At 51.8% G+C, this 12,367-nt stretch overlaps 1 protein-coding gene across 5 annotated transcripts in view; it reads right to left on the bottom strand.

Moving 5' to 3' along the window:
* Positions 1–12,367, bottom strand: part of LOC147091104 (RNA-binding protein FXR1-like) — a 101,802-nt gene that overhangs the window by 47,425 nt on the left and 42,010 nt on the right. For 3 of the 5 annotated variants that reach the window (XM_085977561.1, XM_085977560.1, XM_085977562.1), the window contains exon 2: positions 9,018–9,070. In XM_085977561.1, the coding sequence (XP_085833687.1) occupies positions 9,018–9,070 (53 nt within the window). Of the gene's footprint in view, positions 1–9,017; positions 9,071–10,669; positions 10,716–10,759; positions 10,925–12,367 lie in introns of those variants that run through there. The other 2 variants (XM_085977563.1, XM_085977565.1) reach the window with 2 other exon arrangements.

Below are 12,367 nucleotides of genomic sequence, written 5' to 3'. Positions count from 1 at the left end.
TTCTCAGTCTGAGGAGCGAGTTGGGTAGGATTGATTGGGGAATGGCACTCAAAGGGTTGACGGTGGATAGGCAATGGCAAACATTCAAAGACCGAATGGGTGAGCTACAGAATTTGTTCATCCCAGTTTGGCATAAAAATAAAACAAAAAAGGTGACTCAACCGTGGCTAACAAGGGAAATTAGGGATAGCATAAGATCCAAGGAGACGACATATAAATTGGCCAGAAAAAGCAATAATCCTGAGGATTGGGAGCAGTTTAGGATTCAACAAAGGAGGACAAAGGGATTAATTAAGAAAGGGAAAATAGAATATGAGAGTAAGCTTGCAGGGAACATAAAAACTGACTGTAAAAGCTTTTATAGATATGTGAAGAGAAAAAGATTGGTGAAGTCAAGCGTAGGTCCCTTGCAGTCAGAATCAGGGGAATTTATAATGGGAAACAAAGAAATGGCAGACCAACTAAATACATACTTTGGTTCTGTCTTCACAAAGGAGGACACAAATAACCTCCCAGAAATGCCGGGGAACATAGGGTCTGATGAAAGGGTGGAACTGAAAGAAATCAGTATTTGTAGGGAAATGGTGTTAGGAAAATTGATGGGACTAAAGGCCGATAAATCCCCAGGGCCTGATAATCTACATCCCAGGGTACTTAAGGAAGTGGCCCTGGAAATAGTAGATGCATTGCTGGTCATCTTCCAGAACTCGATAGACTCTGGAACAGTACCCATGGATTGGAGGGTAGCTAATGTTACCCCACTATTCAAAAAAGGTGGTCGAGAAAAAGCGGGGAATTATAGACCGGTAAGCCTGACATCGGTAGTGGGGAAAATGCTAGAGTCCATTATAAAAGATGCAATAGCAGAGCACTTGGAAAACAGTGACAGGATCGGACAAAGTCAACAAATCTACTGGAATTTTTTGAGGATGTAAAATAGATAAGGGAGAACCAGTGGATGTGGTGTATTTGGACTTTCAGAAGGCTTTCGATAAGGTCCCGCATAAGAGATTAGCATGCAAAATTAAGGCACATGGGATTGGGGGCAAGGTATTGACTTGGATAGAGAACTGGTTGGCGGACAGAAAGCAAAGAGTTGGAATAAACGGGTCGTTTTCCGAGTGGCAGGCAGTGACTAGTGGGGTACCGCAAGGATCGGTCCTAGGACCCCAGCTGTTCACAATATATATTAATGATCTGGACGAAGGAATTGGATGTAATATCTCCAAATTTGCAGACGACACAAAGCTGGGTGGGAGGGTAAGCTGTGAGGAGGATGTCGTGAAACTCCAGTACGATTTGGACAGATTGGGTGATTGGGCAGAAACATGGCAAATGCACTATAATGTGGATAAATGTGAGGTTATCCACTTTGGTGGCAAAAACAGGAAGGCAGATTATTATTTGAATGGCAATAGATTGGGAGAAGGGGAAGTGCAAAGAGACCTGGGTGTTCTTGTGCACCAGTCGCTGAAGGTAAGCATGCAGGTGCAGCAGGCGGTTAAGAAGGCAAATGGTATGTTGGCCTTCGTAGCGAGAGGGTTCGAGTACAGGAACAAGGATGTCTTGCTACAGTTGTACAGGGCCTTGGTGAGACCGCACCTTGAGTATTGTGTGCAGTTTTGGTCGCCTTACCTGAGGAAGGACGTTCTTGCCATGGAAGGAGTGCAGCGAAAATTCACCAGGCTGATACCTGGGATGGCAGGAATGACGTATGAGAAGAGATTGTGTCGATTGGGCTTATACTGACTGGAGTTTAGAAGATTGAGAGGGGGTCTCATCGAAACTTATAAAATTGTGTCAGGCCTGGACAGACCAGATGCAGGAAGGATATTTATGATGGCTGGGGAGTCCAGAACCAGGGGTCATAGTCTAAGGATAAGGGGGGTAAGCCATTTAGGACTGAAATGAGGAGGAATTTCTTCACCCAGGGAGTGGTGAACCTGTGGAATTCTCTGCCAGAGGGCGGTGGAGGCCAGTTCATTAAATATATTCAAAAAAGAGTTGGATATATTTCTTAAGGCTAAAGGGATCAAGGGATATGGGGAGAAGGCAGGGACAGGGTACTGAATTTGGATGATCAGCCATGATCTCATTGAATGGCGGAGCAGGCTCGAGGGGCCGAATGGCCGACTCCTGCTCCTATCTTCTATGTTTCTATGAAGCTCCCGATCGAGGCACGAACGTGCAGCTTAGGGGGACCGTTGGTTGTGGGGCTGGAGGAGAGTACTGAGATCGGATGGGGGGGCAAGGGCCATGGAGGGATCTGAAAACAAGGATGAGAATTTTTAAATCGAGACGTTGCTTAACCGGGAATCCAGTGTAGGTCAGCGAGCACAGGGGGTGATGGGTGAACGGGACTCGGTGCGAGTTAGGACACGGGGCGGCAGTGTTTTGGGTGAGCTCAGGTTTATGGGAGGTGGAACGTGGAAGGAGACCAGGAGAGAGTTTATTGCATCGATGGCTCTCCCTCAGCCTCTTTTTAAAACCGTACATCCCTTCAAGTCAGTAAAGGTTTTCGTTTGCCCTCTTATTTCTGTCTGGTTGCTCGCGCCACACTGTCAGGAACACCTGTTTGGAGCCAAGCCCAGCAGAACATCAGGCTCTGCTCATCAAGAAGCAACTGTGTTCAGGGCACCAACAGCACACGTGGCGGCAACATATAGCGTGGTACATTTCTCCTCCCTCCTTTTCTGGAGAAAGCAGATTAAAGATCATTTCCCCGCCAAGAGCCTTCACTCAATTTAAAGTACGATACTGGTTTACGATAACAACTGTTCAAACCGGGAGTGTTCCGATGGATTGGATGGTACCTGCTGTACCGTTTTACTTCAACACCTGGGATTACATAGGCTGTACCACACAGAACCAGGCCATTCGGGCCCACTGCTCCGTGCCGGTGTTTCTGCTCCACACCAGCCTCCTCCCACCCCTCTTCATCTCACCCTATCCTTCTACTCCTTTCTCCCTCGTGTTTATCCAGCTTTCCCTTAAATGCATCTCTGCTATTCGCCTCAACCACTCCTTGTGGTAGAGTGTCAGCCATGGCGCAGTTGGTAACACCCTCACCTGAGTCAGAAGGTTGTGGGTTCAAGTCCCACTCCAGAGATTTGAGCACAAAAATCCAGGCTGACAGTCCCAGTGCGGTACTGAGGGAGCGCGGCACTGCCGGGGGGGCGGTGCCGAGGGAGCGCGGCACTGCCGGGGGGGCGGTGCCGAGGGAGCGCGGCACTGTCAGAGGGGCAGTACCGAGGGAGCACCACACTGTCGGGGGGGCGGTACCGAGGGAGCGCGGCACTGTCAGAGGGGCAGTACCGAGGGAGCACCACACTGTCGGGGGGGCGGTACCGAGGGAGCGCGGCACTGTCAGAGGGGCGGTACCGAGGGAGCGCGGTACCGAGGGAGCGCGGCACTGTCGGGGGGGCGGTACCGAGGCACTGTCGGAGGGGCGGTGCCGAGGGCGCGCCGCACTGTCGGAGGGGCGGTGCCGAGGGCGCGCCGCACTGTCGGAGGGGCGGTGCCGAGGGCGCGCCGCACTGTCGGAGGGGCGGTGCCGAGGGCGCGCCGCACTGTCGGAGGGGCGGTGCCGAGGGCGCGCCGCACTGTCGGAGGGGCGGTGCCGAGGGCGCGCCGCACTGTCGGAGGGGCGGTGCCGAGGGCGCGCCGCACTGTCGGAGGGGCGGTGCCGAGGGCGCGCCGCACTGTCGGAGGGGCGGTGCCGAGGGCGCGCCGCACTGTCGGAGGGGCGGTGCCGAGGGCGCGCCGCACTGTCGGAGGGGCGGTGCCGAGGGCGCGCCGCACTGTCGGAGGGGCGGTGCCGAGGGCGCGCCGCACTGTCGGAGGGGCGGTGCCGAGGGCGCGCCGCACTGTCGGAGGGGCGGTGCCGAGGGCGCGCCGCACTGTCGGAGGGGCGGTGCCGAGGGCGCGCCGCACTGTCGGAGGGGCGGTGCCGAGGGCGCGCCGCACTGTCGGAGGGGCGGTGCCGAGGGCGCGCCGCACTGTCGGAGGGGCGGTGCCGAGGGCGCGCCGCACTGTCGGAGGGGCGGTGCCGAGGGCGCGCCGCACTGTCGGAGGGGCGGTGCCGAGGGCGCGCCGCACTGTCGGAGGGGCGGTGCCGAGGGCGCGCCGCACTGTCGGAGGGGCAGTACCGAGGGCGCGCCGCACTGTCGGAGATGTTGTCTTTCGGATGAGACGTTTAACCGAGACCCCGTCTGCTCTCAGGGGGATGTAAAAGATCCCATCGCACTATTTCGAAGAGGAGCAGGGGAGTTCTCCCAGGTGTCCTGGGCCAATATTTATACCTCAATCAACATAACAAACAGAGTATCTGGTCATTATCACATTGCTGTTTGTGGGATCTTGCTGTGTGCAATTGGCTGCTGCGTTTCCTACATTACAACAGTGACCACACTCCAAAAAGCATGCTTTATTGGCTGTAAAGCACTTTGGAACGTCCCGAGGTGGTGAAACGCGCTGTATAAATGCAAGTCTTTCATTTTTTTTCTTTTAAGCGAGTTCCACATTCTGGGTAGAGAAGTTTCTCCTGGATTCCCGATTGGATTTATTAGTGACTGTCTTATATTGATGGCCCCTAGTTCTGGTCTCCCCCACGAGTGGAAACATCTTCTCTACGTCTACCCTATCGAACCCCTTTAGAATCTTAAAACCCCTTCATAATCTTGTAAATCAACCGTCAGCCTTCCCTATTCTAGAGGAAAGAGAAACAATTAGCTGGTTATCGCTACTGAACAGGGTTTCCAAAGCACGGTCCACCAGATCAAGGTACTGACCATCTCACCCCCAGATCAAACAAGGAGTCAGGGGTTGGCACGATGTACATGTGCCAGCCGATTAAAGCAAGAATGACTAATCTTCACACCAAGACGACTTCTCCGTAAGTCAACAGTTTGTTTCGGTTACTTTTGAGAATTTAAACTCAAGGAAACACATCTTTACTTGGACACAGCCAATGTAAAAAGCATGCACAAAGTATCAGAACATCCCTACCCCAAGACAGGAGTGCAGCAAGATCAATTTAGGATCATTCCAAATCGAATACAGAACTGGATCAAAGCCGGACTGCGCCCCAGATCAAGGGAAGGCGCTGGGCAGCAATACGCGAGCAGCATCGCAGTTTCCCAGCTCGGACGGGACAACGGTCAGGAAGGCAGCGCTGCTGTTTATCCCAGTATGAAGGGGGGGGGGTGGGGGGGCAATAGCCCTTCACATTTCACAGTCCAGGCCAGCACAAAGATCCCAAGCTGGGAGCAGTGCCCCATCACGCCATTTCGCCAAACAGTAATTAGAATCCCAGTTACCCAGGCACCAAAGAAAGCAGGCCAGAAGCATGACCCCCCCGGGAAACCAGAACAGAAACAAGACAAGAGGAAATAAAGCAAAACAAAAACAGCTGCAGCAATTATGGTCGGATCCTTGGTAAATTGTCTAACTGCACAGCTGGAGCAGATTACCGAGTACTGTACACCGTGATAACAAGCAAGTCTTACACCGACCGGCTCAGCACGGACCTTCAACTGAGCCTCAAAACATTTTACCTGGGTCACACGATGCATAGACGGCTCAAGCACAGACCTGTCAGTCCACAGACGCCCTTTGTTAGCGGCCTGGTCAATCAGTGCTCGCTTCTCAAGAGCAGGAGGGCGTTGATTGACCAGTCAGTCTGGGGAGGCCAGAAGCTCATCACGGCTAGCTCGCAAACATGGCCTTTATTAGAATTAGAACATTGCTACTGGAATAATAATATCCCAGTTAGGAGCAACTAATTACATTGAGCCAGACGTGTCCCAAGGGTGATGGCAGAGGTGACATTTACGCCACGGAAGTGCCAGACAATGACTATCTCCAACAAGCAAGAGTCTAACCACCACCCCATGATATTCAACGGCATTACCATCACCGAATCCCCCAATATCAACATCCTGGGGTTCACCATTGACCAGAAACTTAACTGGACCAGCCACATAAATACTGTGGCAACAAGAGCGGGTCAGAGGCTGGGTATTCTGCGGCGAGTGTCTCACCTCCTGACTCCCCAAAGCCTTTCCACCATCTACAAGGCACAAGTCAGGAGTGTGATGGAATACTCTCCACTTGCCTGGATGAGTGCAGCTCCAACAACACTCAAGAAGCTCGACACCATCCAGGACAAAGCAGCCCGTTTGATTGTAACCCCATCCACCACCTTAAACATTCACTCCCTCCACCACCGGCGCACCGTGGCTGCAGTGTGTACCACCTACAAGATGCACTGCAGCAACTCGCCAAGGCTTCTTCGGCAGCACCTCCCAAACCCGCGACCTCTTCCACCTAGAAGGACAAGGGCAGCAGGCGCACGGGAACACCACCACCTCCAAGTTCCTCTCCAAGTCACACACCATCCCGACTTGGAAATATATCGGCCGCTCCTTCATCGTCGCTGGGTCAAAATCCTGGAACTCCCTCCCTAACAGCACTGTGGGAGCACCTTCACCACACGGACTGCAGCGGTTCAAGAAGGCGGCTCACCACCACCTTCGAGGGCGATTCGGGACGGGCAATAAATGCTAGGCCTTGCCTGCGACGCCCACATCCCATAAAAAGGAATAAAAAGTGAACCTTGGTCGAGCAGAACTGGGGATGCTGCTGCACACTAGGAACGCAATACAATCTAGAACAGTACACTTTCACCAAGAACAATTGCAGAGACCTGGGATTCTAGTATTGCATTCAGGGTTGAAACTCATATTGGATTTCAATGGAGTTTTATGTAGAAAAAAAGTCAGTGCTTCGACCAGCTCGAAAACCACAGGAAAGATACTAGGAATGCTCACGTGCAAGTCTTAGAAGCTGAACCCTCATCATTAAAGCAAGACCTGGGCTGACGTACATTGGCTCCCGGTCCGGCAACACCTCCTTTAAAAACTCTCGTCCTGGTGTTCAAATCCCTCCATGGCCCTCGCCCCCCTCCCCATCTCTGGAACCTCCTCCAGCCCCACAACTCAGTTCTGGCTTCTTGCGCATTCCCGATTTTAAATCGCTCCACCATTGGCGGCCGTGCCTTCAGCTGCCTGGGCCCCGAGCTCTGGAATTCCCTCCCTAAACCTCTCTCTCTCCTTTAACACGCTATTTAAAACCCACCTCTTTGACCAAGCTTGTAGTCACCTGCCCTAATATCTCCTTATGTGGATCAGTGTCAAATTGTGTTTGATAATCGCTCCGGTGAAGCCCCTTGGGACATATTACTACGTTAAAGGCGCTGTATAAATGCAAATTGTTGTTGCCCATCTCTCACCAAAGTCCCATTCACCCATCACCCCTGACCTCCGTTAAAACACTCCGTAAAACCTACCTCTTTCCCAATCTCTCATTATGTGGCTCGGTGTCACACTTTGCTTGCTAACGCTCCGGTGAAGCGCCTTGGGATGATTTACTAGGTTAAAGGCGCTATAAGTTCAAGTTGTTGTAGTTTCTAAATGACACCCAATGGGGACTGCTTTGATCCAAAGCAAGAGAACTCCCCACCCTTGCTCAAATCTGATTCAGTGGCAATTCAAGTATATAAACCACATGCACCGACATAAAATGAAATGCCTCCATTAAAGCAGAACCAGCACCGTATAAAGCAATTGGATGCAAACAATATAGGAACAACCATTCTCTGAAGCACAGATTAGATTTTAAACGCCGAATCGTCGAGTATATTCAAGGCTGAAAGCGACAGATTTTTGGACTTTAGGAGAAATCAAGGGTTTCTAGACACAAAGGGCGTCGAGGGGTATGGGGAGAGAGCGGGAATATGGTATTGAGAGAGAGGATCAGCCATGATCATATTGAATGGCGGAGCAGGCATCAAGGGGTACGGGGAGAGAGCGGGAATATGGTATTGAGAGAGAGGATCAGCCATGATCATATTGAATGGCGGAGCAGGCATCAAGGGGTACGGGGAGAGAGCGGGAATATGGTATTGAGAGAGAGGAGCAGCCATGATCATATTGAATGGCGGAGCAGGCATCAAGGGGTACGGGGAGAGAGCGGGAATACGGTATTGAGAGAGAGGAGCAGCCATGATCATATTGAATGGCGGAGCAGGCATCAAGGGGTACGGGGAGAGAGCGGGAATATGGTATTGAGAGAGAGGAGCAGCCATGATCATATTGAATGGCGGAGCAGGCATCAAGGGGTACGGGGAGAGAGCGGGAATATGGTATTGAGAGGAGCAGCCATGATCATATTGAATGGCGGAGCAGGCATCAAGGGGTACGGGGAGAGAGCGGGAATATGGTATTGAGAGAGAGGATCAGCCACAATCTATTGAATGGCGGAGCAGGCATCAAGGGGTACGGGGAGAGAGCGGGAATATGGTATTGAGAGAGAGGATCAGCCACAATCTATTGAATGGCGGAGCAGGCATCAAGGGGTACGGGGAGAGAGCGGGAATATGGTATTGAGAGAGGATCAGCCACAATCTATTGAATGGCGGAGCAGGCATCAAGGGGTACGGGGAGAGAGCGGGAATATGGTATTGAGAGAGGATCAGCCACAATCTATTGAATGGCGGAGCAGGCTTGAGGGGACGTATGGCCGACTCCTGCTCCTATTTCTTATGTTTTTAGGGCCTCTGGACTGCACTTGTAATGCGACAAACAAGATCTCAGCCCTGATGGCAAACCCCCCACCCCGTGCTAATCATGGGGGACACTCCAGGTAATCCATTTCTCCTCCCTGAAGGCAGCATCAACAGGCTACCTCCCTGCCCCACAAGGATGAGATGCGAGAGTGATGGACGCAGACCACCCAGGTTAAAACCTGGCGATGCCCTCCATCACCACCAGGATATGGAACTATCGAAAGGTTGGGTGGGCACGGCACAGCGTGCGCTGGGAACATTCCCGGCGAGGGCCCGGTAACGGAGTCAGAATCTCCGTGGTATGACTGAAGGGAGACTGTATTCCGGAACGCACTGGTTGTTGGCTGCAGGTTGCGAGGGGCGAAAGGTCAAACACAGCAATGACACTTACTTGTTCTCGAAGGCGATGGTGATGGAGTCTTCATGGACATCTTTCACAAACCCCTGAGAGGAAACAAAAAAAACAAAACGAATTAAACACCACACATATAAAAACGCCCTTCTGAACGATGAATCGAAGAGTGGGGAAGGGAAGAGCCTGTATTTGAAATTGGAGGTCTTGTGACTTCAGAGTCACTCCCCCTCCACCAATAAGATAAGCGCAGAGACCGTCAACCTATCAGATCACAGAATCACGTCCCCAGACCAGATTTCAGAATCATTGATCCAGTCACATAAGCGAGGAGTCAATCACATCCTGTCGAATGAAACAATTCTGTTGTGTTACAGGCTCCATAACTGTTCCTCCCCCATCCCTGCTAAAAAATTAATTAGGCAAAGTATGATTCAATAATTCATAAAATGCCTCAACTTTACATTTCAACTTCTCGATCCCATCTTGCAATCACTTAATCGTCTCTTTCCAACCCTTGTAAAAGTAGCCTCGACCCCTCAGGTGTGTGTTCCCCATAGGCAGACAGCATGTAACTAACGGGGCTCCACACTGTCCCACAGCCACGGCCAACAGGAATATCCGACCTGCAGCAAACCAAAAGGAATCTGCTCACTGCTGACTCCATCCTCAACGCTCACCATAGAATCGGAGAAATTCACAGCACGGAAGGAGGCCATTCGGCCCATCGTGTCTGTGCCGGCCGACAAAGAGCTCTCCAGTCTAATCCCACTCTCCAGCGCTCGGTCCGTAGCCCTGCAGGTTACGGCACTTCGAGTGCAGATCCAAGTGCTTTTTAAATGTGATGAGGGTTTCTGCCTCGACCACCCTTTCAGGCAGTGAGTTCCAGACCCCCACCACCCTCTGGGTGAAAAAAGTCCTCAACTCCCCTCTAATCCTTCTCCCAATGACTTTAAATCTCTGCCCCCTGGTTATTGACCGCTCTACTGAGGGAAATAGGTCCTTCCTATCCACTCTATCCAGGCCCCTCATCATTTTATACACCTCTGTTCCAAAGAAAACAAAACCAGCCTCTCCAATCTTTCCTCGGCTAAAATCCTCCAGTCCCTGCAACATCCTGGTAAATCTCCTCCGCACCCCCTCCAGTGCAATCACATCCTTCCTGTAATGTGGTGACCAGAACTGCACACAGTATTCTAGCTGTGGCCTAACTAGTGTTTTATACAGTTCAAGCATAGCCTCCCTGCTCTTGTATTCTATGCCTCGGCTAATAAAGGCAAGTATCCCGTATGCCTTCTTAACCACCTTATTCACCTGTCCTGCTACCTTCAGGGATCTGTGGACATGCACTCCAAGGTCCCTCTGCACTTCAGTGTCCTACCATCTATTGTGTATTTCCTTGCCTTGTTAGCCCTCCCCAAATGCACAACCTCACACTTCTCCAGATTGAATTCCATTTGCCACTGTTCTGCCCACCTGACCAGTCCATTGATATCTTCCTGCAGTCTACAGCTTTCTTCATTATCAACCACACGGCCAATTAAGAGCTATCCAGATCCCCTTTTCCCAGACACCATTTCCCCAAATTAAAAAAGGGAGACGTAGGCAGGCAATGCCGGAGGTTGGGCTAACAGCTCTCTGAAACTGGTGTTCGGGCTCTACAAGAGGCGAGCTTCCCTCATTGTTCTCACCCCTTGCTGTGAAGTGGCCGCCAACCATTGCTCCAACGAGCCAGCAGAGGCGCTGGGAACGGACGACTCGTGGAATGACAGGGCACCAACCTGGGGCACAGCACGCAGATACATCAACTCCGCACTATACACCTCTCAACTGGGGCCATTCGGAGTTCCTGGAACCGAGCGGGTTACCGTGAACCGACAGGTGCTGCCTCTGTCATGTGGAGTCCCTGGATTGTTTTTCAAGCCCCTTTACCCAAAGCAAGATAAAAAGTCAGGCCTCCAAGCAAACGGCAGTCATTCTGCCCATTGAGGTTTAAAATAGCAGGGCTTGGAGCTGGAGGAATGTGTCTATATCGAGCAGCAGTTGATTGGCAAACAGGCCCAAATTACCAAGTCACCCGCGGTGCTGATAACTCGAGCAGGTGGCGAGAGGGTCGCTTTCAGAGTAACAGCTGCAGCTGAGGTGTCAGTGCAAAGGCAGCAGCCCCTGCAGTTGGCACTCGCTGTGAGGTCCAAAGCCAAACGGAGACAAGATCGGGGCAAGGCGGCGGGGTGGGGGGGGGGGAAATCAGATGAAAATTCATTAAGGAACAAAAAAAAAGCTAACTGATACCTTCACATCACCATAAGGGAACTGGTATCATTGGCTAAGGACTGGTGGTTGTACGATTACATTCGGCCCCACTGGTCTATGCTCCACCCGAGCCTCCTCCTACCTCACTTCATCTCACCCTATCAGCATTGCCTTCTATTCCAGCCGTGGCCCAGAGGGTAGCACACTTGCCTCAGAGTCAGACGGTTGAGAGTTTAAGTCCAACTCCAAAGATTTGAGCCCATAATCCAGACCGACACTCCAGTGCAGTACTGAGGGAGTGCTGCACTGTCGGAGGGGCTGTCTTCCAGATGAGACATTAAACCGAGGCCCCGTCTGCTCTCAGGTGGACGTAAAAGATCCCGCGGACACTATTTCGAAGAGGAGCAGGGGGAGTTCTCCCCGGTGTGCTGGGCCAATATTTATCCCTCAATCAACATCACTAAAACAGATGAACTGGTCATTATCTCATTGCTGTTTGTGGGAGCTTGCTGTGCACAATTGGCTGCTGCTTTTCTCACATTACAGCAGTGACTACACTTCAAAAAGTACTTCATTGGCTGCAAAGCGCTTTGGGATGTCACGAAAGGCGCTGGAGAAATGCAAGTATTTGTTTCTCCCTCGTGTGTTTATCCAGCTTCCCCTTAAATGCATCTCTGCTCGTCGCCTCAACCACTCCCTGTGGTAACGAGTTCCACATTCTCACCACGCTCTGGGGAAAGGAGTTTCTCCCGAATTCCCAGTAGAGCAGGATCGCACATTCCAAAGCCAGACTGCCTGCTCAAAAACCCAGACTGGGGGGTGGGGGGAATCCTAAAACACGGCCATCAGTGTCACGGAAAGTTAAAAAAATTGAACAAAGTGCAGGTGCACATTTCACCCTGGCCCAGTTTATTTTTAAACCAGGTTGATCATCCTTCAGGTCAAAGGGAAAAAGGGCATGCTATAAATAGCAGGCGCCGACTGCAGCAGCTGAAATCAATGCCAGTGCTGGAGGCCACGACCAGAGCAGGACCGACCCGTAGGTCGATCGGGAGGCGCTCACTGCCCCCACTCACAGAAAGCTTCCTGTGTTGGCTGGTTACGAGCCACAGCAAGTAGAGTGGAGCTCCAACAGG

Source organism: Somniosus microcephalus, unplaced genomic scaffold, assembly GCF_052327205.1.
Source record: "Somniosus microcephalus isolate GS21.2 unplaced genomic scaffold, FLI_Smic_1.0 unresolved_chr4, whole genome shotgun sequence".
Lineage (NCBI taxonomy): Eukaryota > Metazoa > Chordata > Chondrichthyes > Squaliformes > Somniosidae > Somniosus > Somniosus microcephalus.
The sequence above is the reverse complement of the archived record's forward strand: the minus strand, read 5'-3'. Positions and strand labels throughout refer to the sequence as shown.